The 22,245-nt window shown below is 50.5% G+C and overlaps 1 protein-coding gene across 1 annotated transcript in view; it reads left to right on the top strand.

The window, feature by feature from the left end:
• LOC117484584 (protein GPR108-like) overlaps nucleotides 1-22,245 on the top strand; it is a 32,862-nt gene that overhangs the window by 5,407 nt on the left and 5,210 nt on the right. The window contains 12 exon segments of the mRNA XM_034133016.1: nucleotides 2,183-2,274; nucleotides 2,651-2,706; nucleotides 10,201-10,727; nucleotides 11,993-12,055; nucleotides 12,149-12,235; nucleotides 12,237-12,251; nucleotides 14,487-14,620; nucleotides 14,720-14,795; nucleotides 14,876-14,949; nucleotides 15,909-16,026; nucleotides 17,483-17,613; nucleotides 17,769-17,812. Coding sequence (XP_033988907.1) covers nucleotides 2,183-2,274; nucleotides 2,651-2,706; nucleotides 10,201-10,727; nucleotides 11,993-12,055; nucleotides 12,149-12,235; nucleotides 12,237-12,251; nucleotides 14,487-14,620; nucleotides 14,720-14,795; nucleotides 14,876-14,949; nucleotides 15,909-16,026; nucleotides 17,483-17,613; nucleotides 17,769-17,812 — 1,417 coding nt within the window.

Raw genomic sequence — 22,245 nt, 5'->3', positions numbered from 1 at the left:
ATCTTGTTTACGTCGGGAGACATCTTGTTTACGTCGGGAGACATCTTGTTTACGTCGGGAGACATCTTGTGTACGTCGGGAGACATCTTGTTTACGTCGGGAGACACATCTTGTTTACGTCGGGAGACATCTTGTTTACGTCGGGAGACATCTTGTTTACGTCGGGAGACATCTTGTTTACGTCGGGAGACATCTTGTGTACGTCGGGAGACATCTTGTGTACGTCGGGAGACACATCTTGTTTACGTCGGGAGACACATCTTGTTTACGTCGGGAGACACATCTTGTTTACGTCGGGAGACACATCTTGTTTACGTCGGGAGACACATCTTGTTTACGTCGGGACACATCTTGTTTACGTCGGGAGACATCTTGTTTACGTCGGGAGACATCTTGTATACGTCGGGAGACATCTTGTATACGTCGGGAGACATCTTGTATACGTCGGGAGACATCTTGTATACGTCGGGAGACATCTTGTATACGTCGGGAGACATCTTGTTTACGTCGGGAGACACATCTTGTATACGTCGGGAGACATCTTGTTTACGTCTTGTTTACGTCGGGAGACATCTTGTGTACGTCGGGAGACATCTTGTTTACGTCGGGAGACATCTTGTTTACGTCGGGAGACATCTTGTTTACGTCGGGAGACATCTTGTGTACGTCGGGAGACATCTTGTTTACGTCGGGAGACATCTTGTTTACGTCGGGAGACATCTTGTTTACGTCGGGAGACATCTTGTATACGTCGGGAGACATCTTGTATACGTCGGGAGACATCTTGTATACGTCGGGAGACATCTTGTATACGTCGGGAGACATCTTGTTTACGTCGGGAGACACATCTTGTTTACGTCGGGAGACATCTTGTTTACGTCGGGAGACACATCTTGTTTACGTCGAGACACATCTTGTTTACGTCGGGAGACATCTTGTTTACGTCGGGAGACATCTTGTTTACGTCGGGAGACATCTTGTATACGTCGGGAGACATCTTGTATACGTCGGGAGACATCTTGTATACGTCGGGAGACATCTTGTTTACGTCGGGAGACATCTTGTTTACGTCGGGAGACACATCTTGTTTACGTCGGGAGACATCTTGTATACGTCGGGAGACATCTTGTTTACGTCGGGAGACATCTTGTATACGTCGGGAGACATCTTGTATACGTCGGGAGACATCTTGTATACGTCGGGAGACATCTTGTATACGTCGGGAGACATCTTGTATACGTCGGGAGACATCTTGTTTACGTCTTGTTTACGTCGGGAGACATCTTGTTTACGTCGGGAGACATCTTGTATACGTCGGGAGACATCTTGTATACGTCGGGAGACATCTTGTATACGTCGGGAGACATCTTGTATACGTCGGGAGACATCTTGTATACGTCGGGAGACATCTTGTATACGTCGGGAGACATCTTGTTTACGTCGGGAGACATCTTGTTTACGTCTTGTTTACGTCGGGAGACATCTTGTGTACGTCGGGAGACATCTTGTTTACGTCGGGAGACATCTTGTGTACGTCGGGAGACATCTTGTGTACGTCGGGAGACATCTTGTTTACGTCGGGAGACATCTTGTTTACGTCGGGAGACATCTTGTTTACGTCGGGAGACATCTTGTATACGTCGGGAGACATCTTGTATACGTCGGGAGACATCTTGTATACGTCGGGAGACATCTTGTTTACGTCGGGAGACACATCTTGTATACGTCGGGAGACATCTTGTTTACGTCGGGAGACATCTTGTTTACGTCGGGAGACATCTTGTTTACGTCGGGAGACATCTTGTGTACGTCGGGAGACATCTTGTGTACGTCGGGAGACATCTTGTGTACGTCGGGAGACATCTTGTGTACGTCGGGAGACACATCTTGTTTACGTCGGGAGACACATCTTGTTTACGTCGGGAGACATCTTGTTTACGTCGGGAGACATCTTGTGTACGTCGGGAGACATCTTGTGTACGTCGGGAGACATCTTGTTTACGTCGGGAGACATCTTGTTTACGTCGCTGCTGTGTCTTCTCTTTTGCTCTCAGCCCTAAAGTCTCCTAAATCAGATCATGATGAGTCTCAGTCGTGTTTCCATCAGAGGACGACAGATCGGGTGTTTGCACATTCAGATTGTTTTATCGTGTTTTGTGTTTTTTTATAATTTCCTCTGCAGGCGGAGGAGACGGACACGTGTCCACTCACTGTCCCGAAGACCCCCAACAGCGAGCCTCTCCTCCTGTTCCTCATCGACATCAACAAGCTAAGGTGTGTGTGTGTGTGTGTGTGTGTGTGTGTGTGTGTGTGTGTGTGTGTGTGTGTGTGGGTGTGGGTGTGGGTGTGTGTGTGTGAGAAACTGACTTTGTAGTGTGTGTGTGTGTGAAACTGACTTTGTAATGTGTGTGTGAAACTGACTTTGTAATGTGTGTGTGATGTGAAACTGACTTTGTAATGTGTGTGTGATGTGAAACGTGAAACTGACTTTGTAATGTGTGTGTGTGAGATGTGAAACTGACTTTGTAATGTGTGTGTGTGAGATGTGAAACTGACTTTGTAATGTGTGTGTGATGTGAAACTGACTTTGTAATGTGTGTGTGTCACTGCCTGAGGTGAAACTGACTTTGTAATGTGTGTGTGTGTGTAGCGTCACTGTGAAGGTGATGGGGAACCAGGACAACCTGCTGATAGCAAAGCCTAAAGGTGAGTCCCTTTCTCTAACTCTGAAGTGTTGAACATGTCATCCCATCCAAGCAGAAGGATCATTTATAGGCTTTAATATAATATCTCATTATTTTGTGGATATGTCTAATTATTTTCTATTACTGATTTAGACATTTGATGCGTATAATCATACCAGCGCTATTTTTCTGACCTGACTTAGAAGGAAACACAGTTTTTTTTAATTTGACATCTTCTAGTGCTTTTATTTTGAAAACCACACCAATCATAGTCACACTCTGAGGTTCGGCTTTTATTTTGAAATGACATTGGTCTGTGGAAACGGGAAGTTTATAAAACATGTGTCCCCTCATTTAAAGTCAGATTGGTCTTAAACACATAAACACTTACTCTTATTTATATTTTTGTTTTAAATTATTAATTATTCGAACAAATGAATATTCTTTAATTCGATTTTTAGTTTTCTTTTATACTTAATGAGCCACTGACTAACACATTGCGGCCACTTTCTTTTTTAAGTCAGTCTGCAGAAACTTTATTTTGAAGGAACATTTTATTTTGGTGCCTTTTTTAAGGCGAGACACGGCAGGCAAAAACATCGTTTTTCCTGCACTGGTCAATTTTGAGATTTTGTGCTATTTTGATTCCATAACATGTTTTCTTTCAGGCTTTTGGAAGGAAAACGTACAAAATACACATTTAAGTGTTTATTTTACTATAGTTTGTCTATTTGCGTCTGTAGATTTCTCCTAAATTCACCAAAAGTTAGCATTCTAACGTAACATAAAGTTCCACGACCGCTGTTTGCACCATGTCTTCAGAGGTATCGTTGGAAAGCTCCGTGTCTCCTGCACAATCTCATCGGATCCAAATATGGTCATTTCCTTTGTATCAGCAACCAATCGTGAAAGTGCAAAGGGGTCTTAAACCAAGAAACGAAATCTCATTGGCTGGTGTCAATTTCTGACAACGTGATTCGTTCAGATGCGTCACGTGGTGTGCTAAAGCACTTCCTGGTTAGCTTTCCGCTCGAAATTTAAATCTGAAAATGGCAAAATAACGGAGAAAAAAACGTTCACAGAGAAGACGACAACAATTGTCACTTGCACAAAGCAAGGTTATACAAAAAACAAATGACCCTGAACATGAAATACCTTCACGGAGTGCGTCGATGCGCAAGCTGTCATCCAGATAACAGGAGGGTTTAGCTAGCGCCACACTGCAATCTTTAAAGGTCCTTTTCTCAAAATGAGTTTTTTCTCCTACTCTGAGTTCGAAATTTCCACTTCAGTAGCAGTTACATACACCAAACCTTCCAGTTATATTCCTATCAATATTATGAAGGCTTTTACAGAAGGGTTTGGTCATATATAATTCATAGCCTGAATTATATAACATTTTATACCTAAAAACATGGTGAAAATTGATATTTTAGGGCTGTTGACAGTATTTTCTGATTTATGGAGTGATACAAAGAGATATCCAAAATCCCTTCTGTAAAAGCCTTAGATACTAATATGACTACAAAATGAAACAATAATTTTGATCCTGGCTTTATCCAAAGTTCAGATTTCGGTTCCTGAAATGTGTTAAAATATGTGCATATTTCATGAGATAATGGATCATTTGCATATTTAAACATGCTATTTCAGAAAACTTGTAATACAAAAAACAATTGCCTTATTGTAAGTAATTAACTGGAGAAATTTCTAGCTGATATCTTTAAGTTAAAAAAATTACCCTATTCACCTGGGGTGTCTCGCCTTAATTTGAAATCAATTCCTGGTTCTATTTCATCCTTACTGACCGCCAGAGGCGGTGCTTTAGCACTGGATATCTTCTGTCTCGCGCATGCGCAGGTCGAATATTTATATCAACAAAGTCACGTGTGACCTCGTATGACCCCGGAAGGCATAAGTTCCGGTGCTGTCAACAAGTTCAGTCCTATTTCATCTTCTCGCTGCGCAGGTTACTACTTTATGAGTAGAAGCCAAGCTAGCTTATTGAATAATTAGATCTTAGCTCATCGCTACCTGTAGCCTTGTGATCGTCTCTATCGGAGCTGCGGGCTAGAACGCTCGCCCTCCAAAGGCTGCGACGAGCTGTCCGCCCTCCCAAGGGAGGGGACCGCGGTGTTCACCGCTCGGACCCCAGGAGCTCCGGACCGGTAAAGAGCGGACGCTCCTGCACGTCAGTCGGTGAGATCGCTACCATTTATTGCTGATTGTGCTATATACTCTCAAACTGAGATAATTGTACAAGTTAGCAGAGGGCTCTCGCTAATTTGTTACTGCACTAGTGAAGAGAGCGTCTCCGCCCTCCTCTCACTACATACATTTGGTTCTTTACCTGTACTATCATCCAGTTAGCAGAGTGCTCCCGCTGAAAGCTAACTTTCTACAGCGCTAGTGAAGAGAGTGTTTCCGCTCCCCTCTCCCTGCACACAGTTGGTTTCTGTTCCATCTCTAGTTAGCAGAGTGCTCTCGCTCAGGCTAACTCGCTCCGGCGCTAGTGGAGAGTGTATTCCCGCTCTCCTCTCACAGCATATATACCACTAACTGACTTCATTTTTTCTCACCCCAGTTAGCAGAGTGCTCACGCTCACGCTAACTACTATTGTGCTCACTCCCCTCCACTGCGGAGTTTGGCCCAGTTATTTACAGTCAGCTGAGTGCTCTCCCCCTTGGTGATATGTTTAACGGCTGTAACACCTGTATGGCTTCTCTGCAACCAGAGGATGGCCATGACCTTTGCCCCTCTTGTCTTGGCCTCGAGCATCTGAGGGAGGGCCTTTCGGACGACCCGTGCATGAATTGCACCATCATGCCTCGTGCGGTAAGAGCTGCTAGACTAGCCGAGGTTGAACTACTGACTGAGGGTGGCCTTCCCCCTGCACAGTCGACTACAGCCCAACCTACCCGTCCTAGGCGTCGGGCAGCAGAGGCTGCGGGTGCCCCGCCCAAGAAGAGGACTAAGCCTGATAGGCTGTCCTCTAGGGTGGACCTACTCACTACTGAGCTAGCCCAGATGAAGTCACTCCTCTTGGCTCTCCATTCTGGTGCCCGTACAGAGCACGCCGCTGCACCCAGTCCACCCATGGCTGAGCTGATTCCAGATGACGATGTGTTCTCGATGGCAGCTTCAGCCACTCAATTTAATGAGTATGATGGAGAGGGCCCGTCCCATGCTTCTGGGCCTGGCTCCTGTACCTCAGCTCATGCATCCTCGGAGGCAGATGACGGCTCCATGGGTACCGTCATTCGCATGGCACTGGCTCGCCAGCAGCTGGATGTACAGCAGCCCGAGACAGCGCCTGCCAGTGCGTTCTTTAGGCGCACTTTGGCACCCGCCACCTTTGCAGTTCCTCCCTCTTGTGAGTATCTGAGGGAGTTACATGCATGCTGGAGGGACACTAAGACTCTTTCCCGTCTTACGTCCGATGGCCGAGCGCTGGCAGCCATGTAGGATGCGGCAAGATTCGGCCTTGACCACATGCCGACTGTTGAGCCTACTATTGCTTCCCTCATAGTTTCCCCTGACGAAGCTCTGAGGTCGCAGGCCAGGTGCCCTCGACCCCAATGTCGGGTCACTGATGACCTGCTCACTAAGGCTTACGATGCAGCGGCGCGCATGGGCCGTATAGGCAATTCCCTCTCTCACCTCATGCTCGCCCTCTCAGCTTCCCTGCAGCAGGAGGCTCTCAGCGCTTCCTCTACCAGCCTCAGTGACGCCTCATTACAGGCGTTTGCTCTGATGTCTAGAGAGCTTGGGCGCCTGATGTCCACTCTCGTCCAGACTCGTCGCCAGGTTTGGCTGGCACAGTCACCCTTATCAGAGGCATGTAGGAGGACTCTCCGTGCTGTCCCAGTGGAGCCGGGGGAGCTGTTCGGTTCAGCGGCCGTATAGCTGCTCGAACGGACTGTCCAAGCTAGTCAGACCAGGCAACAGTTCTCAGCTCTTCGCAGAGACATGCCCCCCCCCTGGTAGGCCTAGAGGCTCCGCATCTGCCTCCCGAGGCCGCTCCCATCCACCGGCTCACCCCAGTGCCCGCCTTGGGCCTCAGTATCCCACGGGGGGGGGCGGCCCGCTACGGTCCTGTTAACTCGCCCCCAAGGCAACCTCGGTATCCGGTGCCTAACCGTCGCCCCCCCAGGGCCTCCAGAGGCCGGGGGGCAAGGTACTGAGGGTCTGGGGCCGGCTGTCGGTTATTTCTCCCAGCAGCAGCTCAACTACTGGGTAGCTCAAGCTTCAGACCCCTGGGTGGTTTCCACTTTAACCCAAGGGTACAAGCTTCAGTTCCGACACCGCCCCCCAGCCTTCAGCCGGGTCAAAATGACCACCATAAACGACCCGGCAAAAGAAATCGCCCTAAACCAGGAGCTGTCAGTCCTCCTTGCCAAGGGTGCAATCGAGCCTGTGGACCCCATCTCAAAGCCCGGGGGCTTCTACTCAACCTACTTCCTGATAAGGAAGAAAGGCGGTGGACTTCGCCCAATCCTCGATCTGAGGGGACTCAACAAGTTCCTGAAGATCTTACCTTTCCATATGCTGAGCACAGCGGACGTTCTTCGTACCGTTGCCAGGCGGGAATGGTTCACGTCCGTCGATTTGAAGGACGCTTATTTTCATGTGCCTATTGTGCCTCATCACAGGCAGTTTCTTCGATTTGCCTTCAGAGGCCGTCATTTCCAGTTCAGGGTGCTCCCATTCGGACTCTCCCCAAGGGTGTTCACCAGGTGTGTCGCGGCAGCTCTCTCGCCCCTGCAGTCTCAGGGTATGAAGATTCTGCCATACTTAGACGACTGGTTGATCTGTGCACCATCCCGGTTGCAGTCGACCCAGGACACGGCTCTCCTTCTCTCTCATGTCGCCCGGCTAGGCCTCAGGGTGAACATGGAGAAGAGTTGTCTGAACCCCTCTCAGAGCCTAACCTTCATTGGGGTGGCTCTGGACTCAGTCACTATGCGGGCCTGTCCATCTGCTCAGCGCCTGGACGACATCCTCCAGCTTCTTCCCCTCTTCAAAAGGGGCAGGTCTCTGGCATATATCCTGTTTCTCCGCCTCTTGGGCAAACTGACAGCTGCCTCAACTGTCGTTCCCTTAGGCTTGTTGTCACTGCGACCCCTGCAGAGATGGCTGAACGGCCTCCACTTAGACCCCAAGTTGCACAGGCACAGAAAAATCAGGGTGTCACAACAGTGCCTCTCCACTCTATCCCCATGGAGGGGGAGGTCGTATATGTCGAGGGGCGTGGCCATGGGCTCCGTCCCTTTCCGCAGAGAGACCGTTACGACGGATGCCAGCCTCTCGGGATGGGGTGCGGTGTGGCAAAACAGGACAGCAGACAGTGGTCTGCTCTGGACTGCACAGAACATATCAATGTGCTAGAGCTACGAGCTGTGCACCTAGCACTCAGGCACTTCCTGCCATACCTGAGGGGGAGGCATGTGCTTGTCCGCTCGGACAACACTACAACGGTTTATCATATAAACCACCAAGGGGGTACCAAATCTGCACGCTTGCTAGAGGTGTCCCAGACTCTCCTGACCTGGGCAGCTCCTTACCTGGCCAGCCTACGGTCAATGTATCTGCCCGGAGAGCAGAACCAAGTCGCCGACTTCCTCTGCCGTCACAAGCCTCCACCAGGGGAGTGGCGGCTTCATCCAGAGGTGGTGGCCAACATCTGGGGTCTCTTCGGCAGGGCAGAGGTAGATCTCTTTGCCTCGAAGATGTCGACCCACTGCCTCCTATGGTTCTCCTTGATGGAGAAGACCAGCCCTTTGGGTCAGGACGCCCTGGCTCATTCATGGCCAGGGTGTCTTCTCTATGCCTATCCACCCCTTCCTCTGATCCTACCAACACTCCTCAGAGTGCTTCATCAGGGCCGCAGGCTTCTTCTGGTGGCCCCCTTCTGGCCAGCCAGGACTTGGTTCTCCCTGCTGCACAGACTCTGTTGCGGGACACCTTGGCGTCTCCCCAACAGGAAGGACCTCTTGTCTCAGCTGGAGGGTCGGATATGGCACCCCTACCCCTGCCACCTCCAGCTGTGGGTCTGGCCACTGGAGGGCCCGACCCACTGCTGAGCGACTGCGTAGAGCCTGTCAGGAGGACTATTCTCAATGCTAGGGCACCATCTACTCGTAAGCAGTACGAAAACAGGTGGAAACTGTTCTCTGACTGGTGCCAAGGGCGAAATGAGGACCCAGTACATTGCTCGGTGCCTACTACCCTTGAGTTCCTGCAGTCCGTCCTGGACGACGGCCGGTGTCCCGCTACCGTCAGGGTGTATGTGGCTGCTATATCAGCTCAACACGCAAGGGTTGACAAGAACACAGTGGGGAGCCATAGGCTGGTATCCCTCTTCTTAAGGGGAACTCTGAGGCTTCGCCCCCCGAACATCCCAAGGGCCCCTACATGGGATCTGCCCTTGGTGCTGGATGCCCTATGCTCGCCTCCCTTTGAACCCTTGTTACAGGCAGAACTGAGGTGGCTCTCAGCCAAGACTGCTTTCCTTCTTGCCATCACCTCAGCAAAGCGTGTAAGCGAGCTTCAGGCCTTGTCCGTGAACAGCTCGTGTCTGAGGTGGAACTCAGATGGCTCAGGTGTCACCTTTGGCCGAACACAGCGTTCCTCCCTAAGGTGCTGGCACGATCTCATTTTAATCGGCCTATCCAGCTGGCACGGTTTGACCCCCCATCAGGAGAGGGGGAAGAGAGGTCAAGACTCCTATGCCCGGTGCGGGCCCTTAGAGCTTATGTCCAGACTACCGCAGGCATGCGTCAGTCTGAACAGTTCTTTCTGTGTTACGGTGGTCCTAGAAGGGGCTGTGCGCTCTCAAAACGGCGCTTGTCCCACTGGATCGTGGACGTCATTGCCCAGGCATACAGGGCGAATGACCGTCCCTTGCCACCCAGAGTAAAGTGCCACTCTACCAGGAGTGTCTCCACGTCATGGGCGACCTTGAGAGGTGTGCCCCTGGAGGACATATGTGCTGCGGCCACATGGGCATCTCCGAGCACATTCGCCAGATACTACAGGGTGAATGTTGCCGCCCCTCACCCGCTGGGTGTGGTCCTGCTGCAGAGTCCGTCTAGGCCATCCTTATAGGTGAGTATTCAGACTTCCTCGTGACTCTGTTGGTATAGGTCATCCAGTGCTAAAGCACCGCCTCTGGCGGTCAGTAAGGATGAAATAGAACGATAGTTACGTATGTAACTACGGTTCTATGAATCCTGGATGACCGCCAGAGTTCTTGGTCTCTCGGAATTTCGTGTTTCTGCGAGAAGATTCCATAGAACTGAACTCGTTGACAGCACCGGAACTTATGCCTTCCGGGGTCATACGAGGTCACACGTGACTTTGTTGATATAAATATTCGACCTGCGCATGCGCGAGACAGAAGATATCCAGTGCTAAGCACCGCCTCTGGCGGTCATCCAGTATTCATAGAACCGTAGTTACATACGTAACTATCGTTTTTGAGCCCACTGAATATGAGGGGTTTGTTTCCTGCAGATGGGAGGGAAAAGAGGGAGGCTGCTCCTGCTGCTCCTGCAGTTGTGAGGGAAAAGAGGGAGGCTGCTGCTCCTGCTGCTCCTGCAGCCCCCGCAGCTCCTGCAGCTCCCGCAGCCCCCGCAGCTCCTGCAGCTCCCGCAGCCCCCGCAGCTCCCGCAGCCCCCGCAGCTCCCGCAGCCCCCGCAGCTCCTGCAGCCCCCGCAGCTCCTGCAGCCCCCGCAGCCCCTGCAGCTCCCGCAGCCCCTGCAGCCCCCGCAGCTCCTGCAGCTCCCGCAGCCCCCGCAGCTCCTGCAGCTCCTGCAGCCCCTGTAGCTCCTGCTGCTCCTGCAGCTCCTGCTGCTCCTGCTGCTCCTGCAGCTCCTGCTGCTCCTGCGAGGGAAAAGAGGGACGCTGCTCCTGCAGTTACAGCTGTTACTGCTGTTCCTGCAGCTCCTGCTGTTACTGAAGCTTCTGCAGCTCCTTTAGATCAAGAAGTTCAGAAAGAAGGAGAAGGAGGAGGAGAAGGAGGAGGGGAACAAAGATTCCAGGTAACGGGTGTTTGTGTGTCTGTTCTATTTAAAACATGTTTACATTTATCATTTTCACAGTGGACACAAAGAGCCTTTATATCGTAGAGTATCCTATCCTTTTGTATTTTGTATTATCCTATTGACCGTATACTCGATTGACCGTGTGCTCTATTGACCGTGTGCTCTATTGACTGTGTGCTCTATTGACCGTGTATTGACCGTGTACTCTATTGACCGTGTACTCTATTGACCTTGTACTCTATTGCCCGTGTACTCTATTGACCGTGTACTCTATTGACCGTATACTCTATTGACCGTATACTCTATTGACCTTATTGACCGTGTGCTCTATTGACCGTGTGCTCTATTGACCGTGTGCTCTATTGCCCGTGTACTCTATTGACCTTATACTCTATTGACGTATACTCTATTGACCGTATACTCTATTGACCTTATTGACCGTATGCTCTATTGACCGTGTGCTCTATTGACCGTGTGCTCTATTGACCGTGTACTCTATTGACCTTATACTCTATTGACCTTATACTCTATTGACCGTATACTCTATTGACCGTATACTCTATTGACCGTATACTCTATTGACCTTATTGACCGTATGCTCTATTGACCGTGTGCTCTATTGACCGTGTACTCTATTGACCGTGTGCTCTATTGACCGTATGCTCTATTGACCGTATGCTCTATGACTTATACTCTATTGACCGTATGCTCTATTGAACCGTATACTCTATTGACCGTATACTCTATTGACCTTATACTCTATTGACCGTATACTCTATTGACCTTATTGACCGTGTGCTCTATTGACCGTGTGCTCTATTGACCGTGTGCTCTATTGACCGTGTACTCTATTGACCTTATACTCTATTGACCGTATACTCTATTGACCGTATACTCTATTGACCTTATTGACCGTGTGCTCTATTGACCGTGTGCTCTATTGACCGTGTGCTCTATTGACCGTGTGCTCTATTGACCGTATGCTCTATTGACCGTATGCTCTATTGACCGTATGCTCTATTGACCGTATACTCTATTGACCGTATACTCTATTGACCTTATACTCTATTGACATTATACTGTATTTAACTTATACTGTATTTCATCCTATCTTCTCGTATCATATTTTATCAGACCGTATTCCATCTTTGTGGATTTGTGTGGGAATAGTGTCGTGGTGGGATAAGGGTTTGTAGTAACAGCCTGTGTGGTTGCAGTGAACACACTCTCAGTTTCTAACGGCTTCTGATTTGTGCTTTCAGCTGGACAAAATGAATCAGATGACGCTCGCTCTGGACAAAGTGAACGGCTCCTACAGCTTCAGCGTACGCTCCCCCCCCCCCACCCCTTTTCTCTGAGAATTGAAAATGTTTGGTTTTGTTTCCTGTTCCGTGAAACTCTTCCTCGTCTCTCCTCAGTTCCACATCGTGTTCAGCCTGCTGGCCGAGGGGCCCTACACCCTGAAGTTCCACTACTGCCACAACAAGGGGCCCGTCAAAAAACTGCCCCTACTACTTCTCTGTGAGTTAGCGTGTTCCTTAGCATGTTCCTGAGCGTGTTCCTTAACATGTTCCTGAGAGTGTTCCTTAGCATGTTCCTGAGCGTGTTCCTTAACATGTTCCTGAGCGTGTTCCTTAACATGTTCCTGAGCATGTTCCTTAGCATGTTCCTGAGCGTGTTCCTGAGCGTGTTCCTGAACGTGTTCCTTAACATGTTCCTGAGCGTGTTCCTTAACGTGTTCCTGAGCGTGTTCTTGAGCGTGTTCCTGAACATGTTCCTGAGCGTGTTCCTTAGCATGTTCCTGAGCGTGTTCCTTAACATGTTCCTGAGCGTGTTCCTTAACATGTTCCTGAGCGTGTTCCTTAACATGTTCCTGAGCTTGTTCCTGAGCGTGTTCCTGAGCGTGTTCCTGAGCATGTTCCTGAGCGTGTTCCTTAGCGTGTTCCTGAATGTGTTCCTGAACGTGTTCCTTAGCGTGTTCCTGAGCATGTTCCTGAGCATTTTCTTGAGCATGTTCCTTAGCTTGTTCCTGAGCGTGTTCCTTAGCTTGTTCCTGAGCGTGTTCCTTAGCGTGTTCCTTAGCGTGTTCCTTAGCGTGTTCCTTAGCATGTTCCTGAACGTGTTCCTGAGCGTGTTCCTGAACGTGTTCCTGAGCGCTGAGCGTGTTCCTGAGCGTGTTCCTGAGCGTGTTCCTGAGCGTGTTCCTTAGCATGTTCCTGAGCATGTTCCTGAGCGTGTTCCTGAGCGTGTTCCTGAGCGTGTTCCTTAGCGTGTTCCTGAACGTGTTCCTGAACGTGTTCCTGAACGTGTTCCTGAGCATGTTCCTGAGCATTTTCTTGAGCATGTTCCTTAGCTTGTTCCTGAGCGTGTTCCTTAGCTTGTTCCTGAGCGTGTTCCTTAGCGTGTTCCTGAGCGTGTTCCTTAGCGTGTTCCTGAACGTGTTCCTGAACGTGTTCCTGAGCGTGTTCCTGAGCGTGTTCCTTAGCGTGTTCCTGAACGTGTTCCTGAGCGTGTTCCTGAGCGTGTTCTTTAGCGTGTTCCTGAGCGTGTTCCTGAGCGTGTTCCTGAACGTGTTCCTGAGCGTGTTCTTTAGCGTGTTCCTAAGCGTGTTCTTTAGCGTGTTCCTGAGCGTGTTCCTGAGTGTGTTCCTTAGCTTGTTCCTGAGCGTGTTCCTGAGCGCTGAGCGTGTTCCTGAGCGTGTTCCTGAGCGCTGAGCGTGTTCCTTAGCGTGTTCCTGAACGTGTTCCTGAGCGTGTTCTTTAGCGTGTTCCTAAGCGTGTTCTTTAGCGTGTTCCTGAGCGTGTTCCTGAGCGTGTTCCTTAGCTTGTTCCTGAACGTGTTCCTGAGCGTGTTCTTTAGCGTGTTCCTGAGCGTGTTCTTTAGCGTGTTCCTGAGCGTGTTCCTTAGCTTGTTCCTGAGCGTGTTCCTGAGCGCTGAGCGTGTTCCTGAGCGCTGAGCGTGTTCCTTAGCGTGTTCCTGAACGTGTTCCTGAGCGTGTTCTTTTGCGTGTTCCTTAGCTTGTTCCTGAGCGTGTTCCTGAACGTGTTTCTGAGCGTGTTCCTGAGCGTGTTCCTGAGCGCTGAGCGTGTTCCTGAGCGTGTTCCTGAGGGTGTTCCTGAACGTGTTCTTTAGCGTGTTCCTGAGCGTGTTCCTGAGCGTGTTCCTGAGCATGTTCCTTAGCATGTGCATGCCTGTGTTGAAGAGTACACTTACTTAAGTACTGTCCTTAATCAGAATCCCAAATGTGTGATTATTCCCACGGCGGGGAAATGGTTAAATGTAGAGACAAGCTCACGTTAATAACAAATAAGAACACATCCAGGGTAGACATTTTATTTGAGCCTTTTAAAAGGTAAGAGAACACACTATAGGTGAAGAATTAGAGGTACTAGTTCTTTAATTGAGTATTCTCCCATTAAGCTACTTGTATTCCTGCTGGGAAATCTGCCTTCATCACATTGGTACAATCACAAGCCGACCTCATCGGCTCTTTAAATAGTCTAGTTTAAAAGGAAATAGTTAATAGTGCATTGTAATGTTGCGGCACCAGCTTACGCTCTGCATGCATCTGTGGTCCATTGGACTTCATTGAATTGATCTCCTCCCATGTTCTGCTTTATTGACACCAGACGACTGTAGTTCTGCTGCTTCCTCAGACTTCCTTGAGCTACTATACTATAGCTCCACTGCTTTGGCTCCCAGCTGTTTAGTGTATTGAAATGTCAGCATATAGTAAGGTGAGTGTGTGCTGTGCAGGTGGAGGTGACGGAGAAGAACCCCGGAGGCTACCTGTCCGCAGCAGAGATCCCTCTCTCTCGCCTCTACATCGGGATGGCCGGAGTCTTCTTCACCGCCGCCATGGTCTGGGTGTACACGCTGATGAAGCACAGGTACACACTGACTCCTTATTTAGGAGGACCAATCAGGCTTTTTATTAGCATTTCCCAGTTTCAGCTGTGAAAACCTTTGTGCCTTTTTATTGTTTCCAGGTACAGTGTGTTTAAGATCCACTGGCTGATGGCAGCGCTCGCATTCACCAAGGCCATCTCCCTGGTGTTCCACAGTGTAAGCACATCTTTTAATGTATTATCTGCTTGTATTATATCAATGCATCTTTTAATGTGATGAATCTCTCTGTCCCTCAGATTAACTATCACTTCATCAACACTGAGGGCCATCCCATTGAAGGCTGGGCCGTCATGTATTACATTACTCACCTGTAAGTACCGTTTCTTAGTAAGTTAATACAATGTCTATTTATTTTACCTGATTTATTAGTTTTCCTTTCTAAATGTTGATCAGAACACACATGATGCTTCCAGAACATTCATGATTCCATGATATTACAAGAATGGAAAATAGGCAGGGATTATATACAGTAATGCTGCGTTCACACCGGACGCGATGCGAATATTCGCTTCGCTCTTATCGCATCGCTCTAAACGCTCGAGTTTCACTGCGGCTGCCAGCTGTGTTTACCTGCGTCATTCAAACAAGACGCGCTGGCAAGGGAGCTACAACTACAACAAAATGAACATATTTGACCGTGATTTAATTGTAATGCACGTTTCTAAATGATGAAGTAACAACATACTGATACCGGTTAGTAAAAACCATGAATTAATGCTTTGACAAGTCTGCAGACAGACGGCAGGAGAAACACCTTTTAAAATGCGTGTTTTCTAAATGAAGATTGGCTAAGCTAACGCAGTATATGCTCCGACCGTCCACACTCACAACAACGGCCTATACAGACATAAATAGTCTGTGGTTTGTACTTGTTTAACTTTTGTCTAGTTTCTGAACAGATATGAGGAGCTGTGAGCTCTGAGTGCTAACAGCTAACGGCTGATGTTTTCTGGTTGAACGTCAGTGACGTCAGGCTGAGATCCTCACCGCTGATTGGCTACCGCGAGATCGCGTCACGCGAATATGACGCTCGAGTTGAACAAATTCAAATCGAGCGTTTGTCGCGGCCCCCTTCAATCGCGCCGCGGAATTCGCGTCCACCGCTTCATGCTCGCCGTCGGAGCAAATTTGCGTCTGTCCGCGTCTCTGCATTGACTTTACATGTAATCGCGCCGCCCCCAAACATCGCATCACGTCCGGTGTGAACGCAGCATAAGATTATCTAAATCCTGCGACTTGTATGTATAATTAGTGTATTTAATGTTTCAGGCTGAAGGGGGCGCTCCTCTTCATCACCCTGGCTCTGATTGGCACTGGCTGGGCCTTCGTTAAATACATCCTGTCCGACAAGGAGAAGAAGATCTTCATGATAGTCATCCCTCTGCAGGTGAGAGTGTGACGGGGTTGCAAGAAGTACTCAAGGTCAAAGTAAAAAATACATAACAAAAATATTCAGGAAACAGTAGTTTGTGTGTGTACCTGTAAGTGTGTGTGTGTGTACGTGTGTGTGTACCTGTAAGTGTGTGTGTACCTGTAAGTGTGTGTGTACCTGTAAGTGTGTGTGTACCTGTAAGTGTGTGGGAACCTGTAAGTGTGTGTGTGTGTGTACCTGTAAGTGTGTGTGTACCTGTAAGTGTGTGTGTACCTGTAAGTGTGTGGGAACCTGTAAGTGTGTGTGTACCTGTAAGTGTGTGTGTGTACCTGTAAGTGTGTGTACCTGTAAGTGTGTGTGTGTGTGTGTACCTGTAAGTGTGTGTATGAACCTGTAAGTGTGTGTACCTGTGTGTGTGTATGAACCTGTAAGTGTGCGTGTGGGAACCTGTAAGTGTGTGTATGAACCTGTAAGTGTGTGTACCTGTGTGTGTGTATGAACCTGTAAGTGTGCGTGTGGGAACCTGTAAGTGTGTGTGTGAACCAGTGTGTGTGGGAACCTGTGTGTACCTGTACGTGTGTGTGTACCTGTAAGTACGTGTGTGTGTACCTGTAAGTGTGTGTGTGTGAACCTGTAAGTGTGTGTGTGTGAACCAGTGTGTGTGGGAACCTGTAAGTGTGTGTCTGTGTGTACCTGTAAGTGTGTGTGTGAACCTGTAAGTGTGTGTGTACCTGTAAGTGTGTGTGTATGAACCTGTAAGTGTGCGTGTGGGAACCTGTAAGTGTGTGTGGGAACCTGTAAGTGTGTGTACCTGTGTGTGTGTGTATGAACCTGTAAGTGTGCGTGTGGGAACCTGTAAGTGTGTGAACCTGTGTGTGTGTACCTGTAAGTGTGTGTGTGTGAACCAGTGTGTGTGTGGGAACCTGTAAGTGTGTGTGGGAACCTGTAAGTGTGTGTGTGAACCAGTGTGTGTGTGGGAACCTGTAAGTGTGTGTCTGTGTGTACCTGTAAGTGTGTGTGTGTGAGTGTGGGAACCTGTAAGTGTGTCTGTGTGTACCTGTAAGTGTGTGTACCTGTAAGTGTGTGTGTGGGAACCTGTAAGTGTGTGTGTGTGGGAACCTGTAAGTGTGTGTGTGTGGGAACCTGTAAGTGTGTGTGTGTGGGAACCTGTAAGTGTGTGTGTGTGGGAACTTGTAAGTGTGTGTGTGTGAACCTGTAAGTGTGTGTGTGTGTGAACCTGTAAGTGTGTGTACCTGTAAGTGTGTGTGTGTGGGAACCTGTAAGTGTGTGTGAACCTGTGTGTGTGTGTGTACCTGTAAGTGTGTGTGTGCAATGGAAACAGTATTCATGTGTGGGCCTGGGAAACAGTAGTTGTGTGTGTAGTTGTTTCTCACCCATAATGTGTGTGTAGTTGTTTCTCACCCATAATGTGTGTGTAGTTGTTTCTCACCCATAATGTGTGTGTCTGCAGGTCCTGGCCAACGTGGCGTACATCATCATCGAGTCGACGGAGGAGGGCTCCATCGAGTACTACCTCTGGAAGGAGATCCTGTTCCTGGTGGACCTCATCTGCTGCGGAGCCATCCTGTTCCCCGTCGTCTGGTCAGTGTTTCTGTCTTTCTTTAAACATCCACAGCACGACCGTTGAACAGAAACAGACAATTCAAATCATGACACTCATTTGATTGTTGACTCGATACAGGGACCATGCTCGCTGTGTGTGCAGGTGCATTTCTAAATTGTTGTTGTGTTCTCAGGTCCATCCGTCACCTGCAGGAGGCGTCCAGCACCGACGGCAAAGGTGAGTCCTGATCAGACCCAGCCTGCAGCGTTCACTAAACCCTGATCAGACCCAGCCTGCAGCGTTCACTAAACCCTGATCAGACCCAGCCTGCAGCGTTCACTAAACCCAGTCCTGATCAGACCCAGCCTGCAGCGTTCACTAAACCCTGATCAGACCCAGCCTGCAGCGTTCACTAAACCCAGTCCTGATCAGACCCAGCCTGCAGCGTTCACTAAACCCAGTCCTGATCAGACCCAGCCTGCAGCGTTCCCTAAACCCTGATCAGACCCAGCCTGCAGCGTTCACTAAACCCTGATCAGACCCAGCCTGCAGCGTTCACTAAACCCTGATCAGACCCAGAGCCTGCAGCGTTCACTAAACCCAGTCCTGATCAGACCCAGCCTGCAGCGTTCACTAAACCCTGATCAGACCCAGCCTGCAGCGTTCACTAAACCCAGTCCTGATCAGACCCAGCCTGCAGCGTTCACTAAACCCAGATCAGACCCAGCCTGCAGCGTTCACTAAACCCTGATCAGACCCAGCCTGCAGCGTTCACTAAACCCAGTCCTGATCAGACCCAGCCTGCAGCGTTTCACTAAACCCTGATCAGACCCAGCCTGCAGCGTTCACTAAACCCCAGTCCTGATCAGACCCAGCCTGCAGCGTTCACTAAACCCAGTCCTGATCAGACCCAGCCTGCAGCGTTCACTAAACCCTGATCAGACCCAGCCTGCAGCGTTCACTAAACCCAGTCCTGATCAGACCCAGCCTGCAGCGTTCACTAAACCCAGTCCTGATCAGACCCAGAGCCTGCAGCGTTCACTAAACCCTGATCAGACCCAGCCTGCAGCGTTCACTAAACCCAGTCCTGATCAGACCCAGCCTGCAGCGTTCACTAAACCCTGATCAGACCCAGCCTGCAGCGTTCACTAAACCCAGTCCTGATCAGACCCAGCCTGCAGCGTTCACTAAACCCTGATCAGACCCAGCCTGCAGCGTTCACTAAACCCTGATCAGACCCAGAGCCTGCAGCGTTCACTAAACCCTGATCAGACCCAGAGCCTGCAGCGTTCACTAAACCTGATCAGACCCAGCCTGCAGCGTTCACTAAACCCTGATCAGACCCAGCCTGCAGCGTTCACTAAACCCTGATCAGACCCAGCCTGCAGCGGTTCACTAAACCCAGTCCTGATCAGACCCAGCCTGCAGCGTTCACTAAACCCTGATCAGACCCAGCCTGCAGCGTTCACTAAACCCTGATCAGACCCAGCCTGCAGCGTTCACTAAACCCTGATCAGACCCAGAGCCTGCAGCGTTCACTAAACCCTGATCAGACCCAGCCTGCAGTGTTCACTAAACCCTGATCAGACCCAGCCTGCAGCGTTCACTAAACCCAGTCCTGATCAGACCCAGCCTGCAGCGTTCACTAAACCCTGATCAGACCCAGCCTGCAGCGTTCACTAAACCCAGTCCTGATCAGACCCAGCCTGCAGCGTTCACTAAACCCAGTCCTGATCAGACCTAGCCTGCAGCGTTCACTAAACCCAGTCCTGATCAGACCCAACCTGCAGCGTTCACTAAACCCTGATCAGACCCAGCCTGCAGCGTTCACTAAACCCTGATCAGACCCAGCCTGCAGCGTTCACTAAACCCTGATCAGACCCAGCCTGCAGCGTTCACTAAACCCTGATCAGACCCAACCTGCAGCGTTCACTAAACCCTGATCAGACCCAGCCTGCAGCGTTCACTAAACCCTGATCAGACCCAGAGCCTGCAGCGTTCACTAAACCCTGATCAGACCCAGAGCCTGCAGCGTTCACTAAACCCTGATCAGACCCAGCCTGCAGCGTTCACTAACCCTGATCAGACCCAGAGCCTGCAGCGTTCCCTAAACCCTGATCAGACCCAGCCTGCAGCGTTCACTAAACCCAGTCCTGATCAGACCCAGCCTGCAGCGTTCACTAAACCCAGATCAGACCCAGCCTGCAGCGTTCACTAACCCAGTCCTGATCAGACCCAGCCTGCAGCGTTCACTAAACCCTGATCAGACCCAGCCTGCAGCGTTCACTAAACCCAGTCCTGATCAGACCCAGCCTGCAGCGTTCACTAAACCCAGATCAGACCCAGCCTGCAGCGTTCACTAAACCCTGATCAGACCCAGCCTGCAGCGTTCACTAAACCCAGTCCTGATCAGACCCAGCCTGCAGCGTTCACTAAACCCTGATCAGACCCAGCCTGCAGCGTTCACTAAACCCCTGATCAGACCCAGCCTGCAGCGTTCACTAAACCCTGATCAGACCCAGCCTGCAGCGTTCACTAAACCCAGTCCTGATCAGACCCAGCCTGCAGCGTTCACTAAACCCTGATCAGACCCAGCCTGCAGCGTTCACTAAACCCAGTCCTGATCAGACCCAGCCTGCAGCGTTCACTAAACCCAGTCCTGATCAGACCCAGCCTGCAGCGTTCCCTAAACCCTGATCAGACCCAGCCTGCAGCGTTCACTAAACCCTGATCAGACCCAGCCTGCAGCGTTCACTAAACCCTGATCAGACCCAGAGCCTGCAGCGTTCACTAAACCCAGTCCTGATCAGACCCAGCCTGCAGCGTTCACTAAACCCTGATCAGACCCAGCCTGCAGCGTTCACTAAACCCAGTCCTGATCAGACCCAGCCTGCAGCGTTCACTAAACCCAGATCAGACCCAGCCTGCAGCGTTCACTAAACCCTGATCAGACCAGCCTGCAGCGTTCCCTAAACCCAGTCCTGATCAGACCCAGCCTGCAGCGTTCACTAAACCCTGATCAGACCCAGCCTGCAGCGTTCACTAAACCCAGTCCTGATCAGACCCAGCCTGCAGCGTTCACTAAACCCAGTCCTGATCAGACCCAGCCTGCAGCGTTCACTAAACCCTGATCAGACCCAGCCTGCAGCGTTCACTAAACCCAGTCCTGATCAGACCAGCCTGCAGCGTTCACTAAACCAAGTCCTGATCAGACCCAGAGCCTGCAGCGTTCACTAAACCCTGATCAGACCCAGCCTTGCCGCGTTCACTAAACCCAGTCCTGATCAGACCCAGCCTGCAGCGTTCACTAAACCCTGATCAGATCCCAGCCTGCAGCGTTCACTAAACCCAGTCCTGATCAGACCCAGCCTGCAGCGTTCACTAAACCCTGATCAGACCCAGCCTGCAGCGTTCACTAAACCCTGATCAGACCCGAGCCTGCAGCGTTCACTAAACCCTCGATCAGACCCGAGCCTGCAGGCGTTCACGTAAACCCTGATCAGACCCAGCCTGCAGCGTTCACTAAACCCTGATCAGACCCAGCCTGCAGCGTTCACTAAACCCTGATCAGACCCAGCCTGCAGCGTTCACTAAACCCAGTCTGATCAGACCCAGCCTGCAGCGTTCACTAACCCTGATCAGACCCAGCCTTGCAGCGTTCACTAACCCTGATCAGACCCAGCCTGCAGCGTTCACTAAACCCTGAATCAGACCCGAGCCTGCAGCGTTCACTAAACCCTGATCAGACCCAGCCTGCAGTGTTCACTAAACCCTGATCAGACCCAGCCTGCAGCGTTCACTAAAACCCAGTCCTGATCAGACCCAGCCTGCAGCGTTCACTAAACCCTGATCAGACCCAGCCTGCAGCGTTCACTAAACCCAGTCCTGATCAGACCCAGCCTGCAGCGTTCACTAACCCAGTCCTGATCAGACCCAGCTGCAGCGTTCACTAAACCCAGTCCTGATCAGACCCAACCTGCAGCGTTCACTAACCCTGATCAGACCCAGCCTGCAAGCGTTCACTAAACCCCTGATCAGACCCAGCCTGCAGCGTTCACTAAACCCTGATCAGACCCAGCCTGCAGCGTTCACTAAACCCTGATCAGACCCAACCTGCAGCGTTCACTAAACCCTGATCAGACCCAGCCTGCAGCGTTCACTAAACCCTGATCAGACCCAGAGCCTGCAGCGTTCACTAAACCCTGATCAGACCCAAGAGCCTGCAGCGTTCACTAAACCCTGATCAGACCCAGCCTGCAGCGTTCACTAAACCTGATCAGACCCAGAGCCTGCAGCGTTCCCTAAACCTGATCAGACCCAGCCTGCAGCGTTCACTAAACCCAGTCCTGATCAGACCCAGCCTGCAGCGTTCACTAACCCAGATCAGACCCAGCCTGCAGCGTCACTAAACCCAGTCCTGATCAGACCCAGCCTGCAGCGTTCACTAAACCCTGATCAGACCCAGCCTGCAGCGTTCACTAAACCCAGTCCTGATCAGACCCAGCCTGCAGCGTTCACTAAACCCAGATCAGACCCAGCCTGCAGCGTTCACTAAACCCGTGATCAGACCCAGCCTGCAGCGTTCACTAAACCCAGTCCTGATCAGTGGAACCCTAGCCCTGCAGCGTTCACTAAACCCGCCTGATCAGACCCAGGCCTGCCAGCGTTCA

Source organism: Trematomus bernacchii, unplaced genomic scaffold (genome assembly GCF_902827165.1).
Source record: "Trematomus bernacchii unplaced genomic scaffold, fTreBer1.1, whole genome shotgun sequence".
Taxonomy (NCBI): Eukaryota; Metazoa; Chordata; class Actinopteri; order Perciformes; family Nototheniidae; genus Trematomus; species Trematomus bernacchii.
The sequence above is the reverse complement of the archived record's forward strand: the minus strand, read 5'-3'. Positions and strand labels throughout refer to the sequence as shown.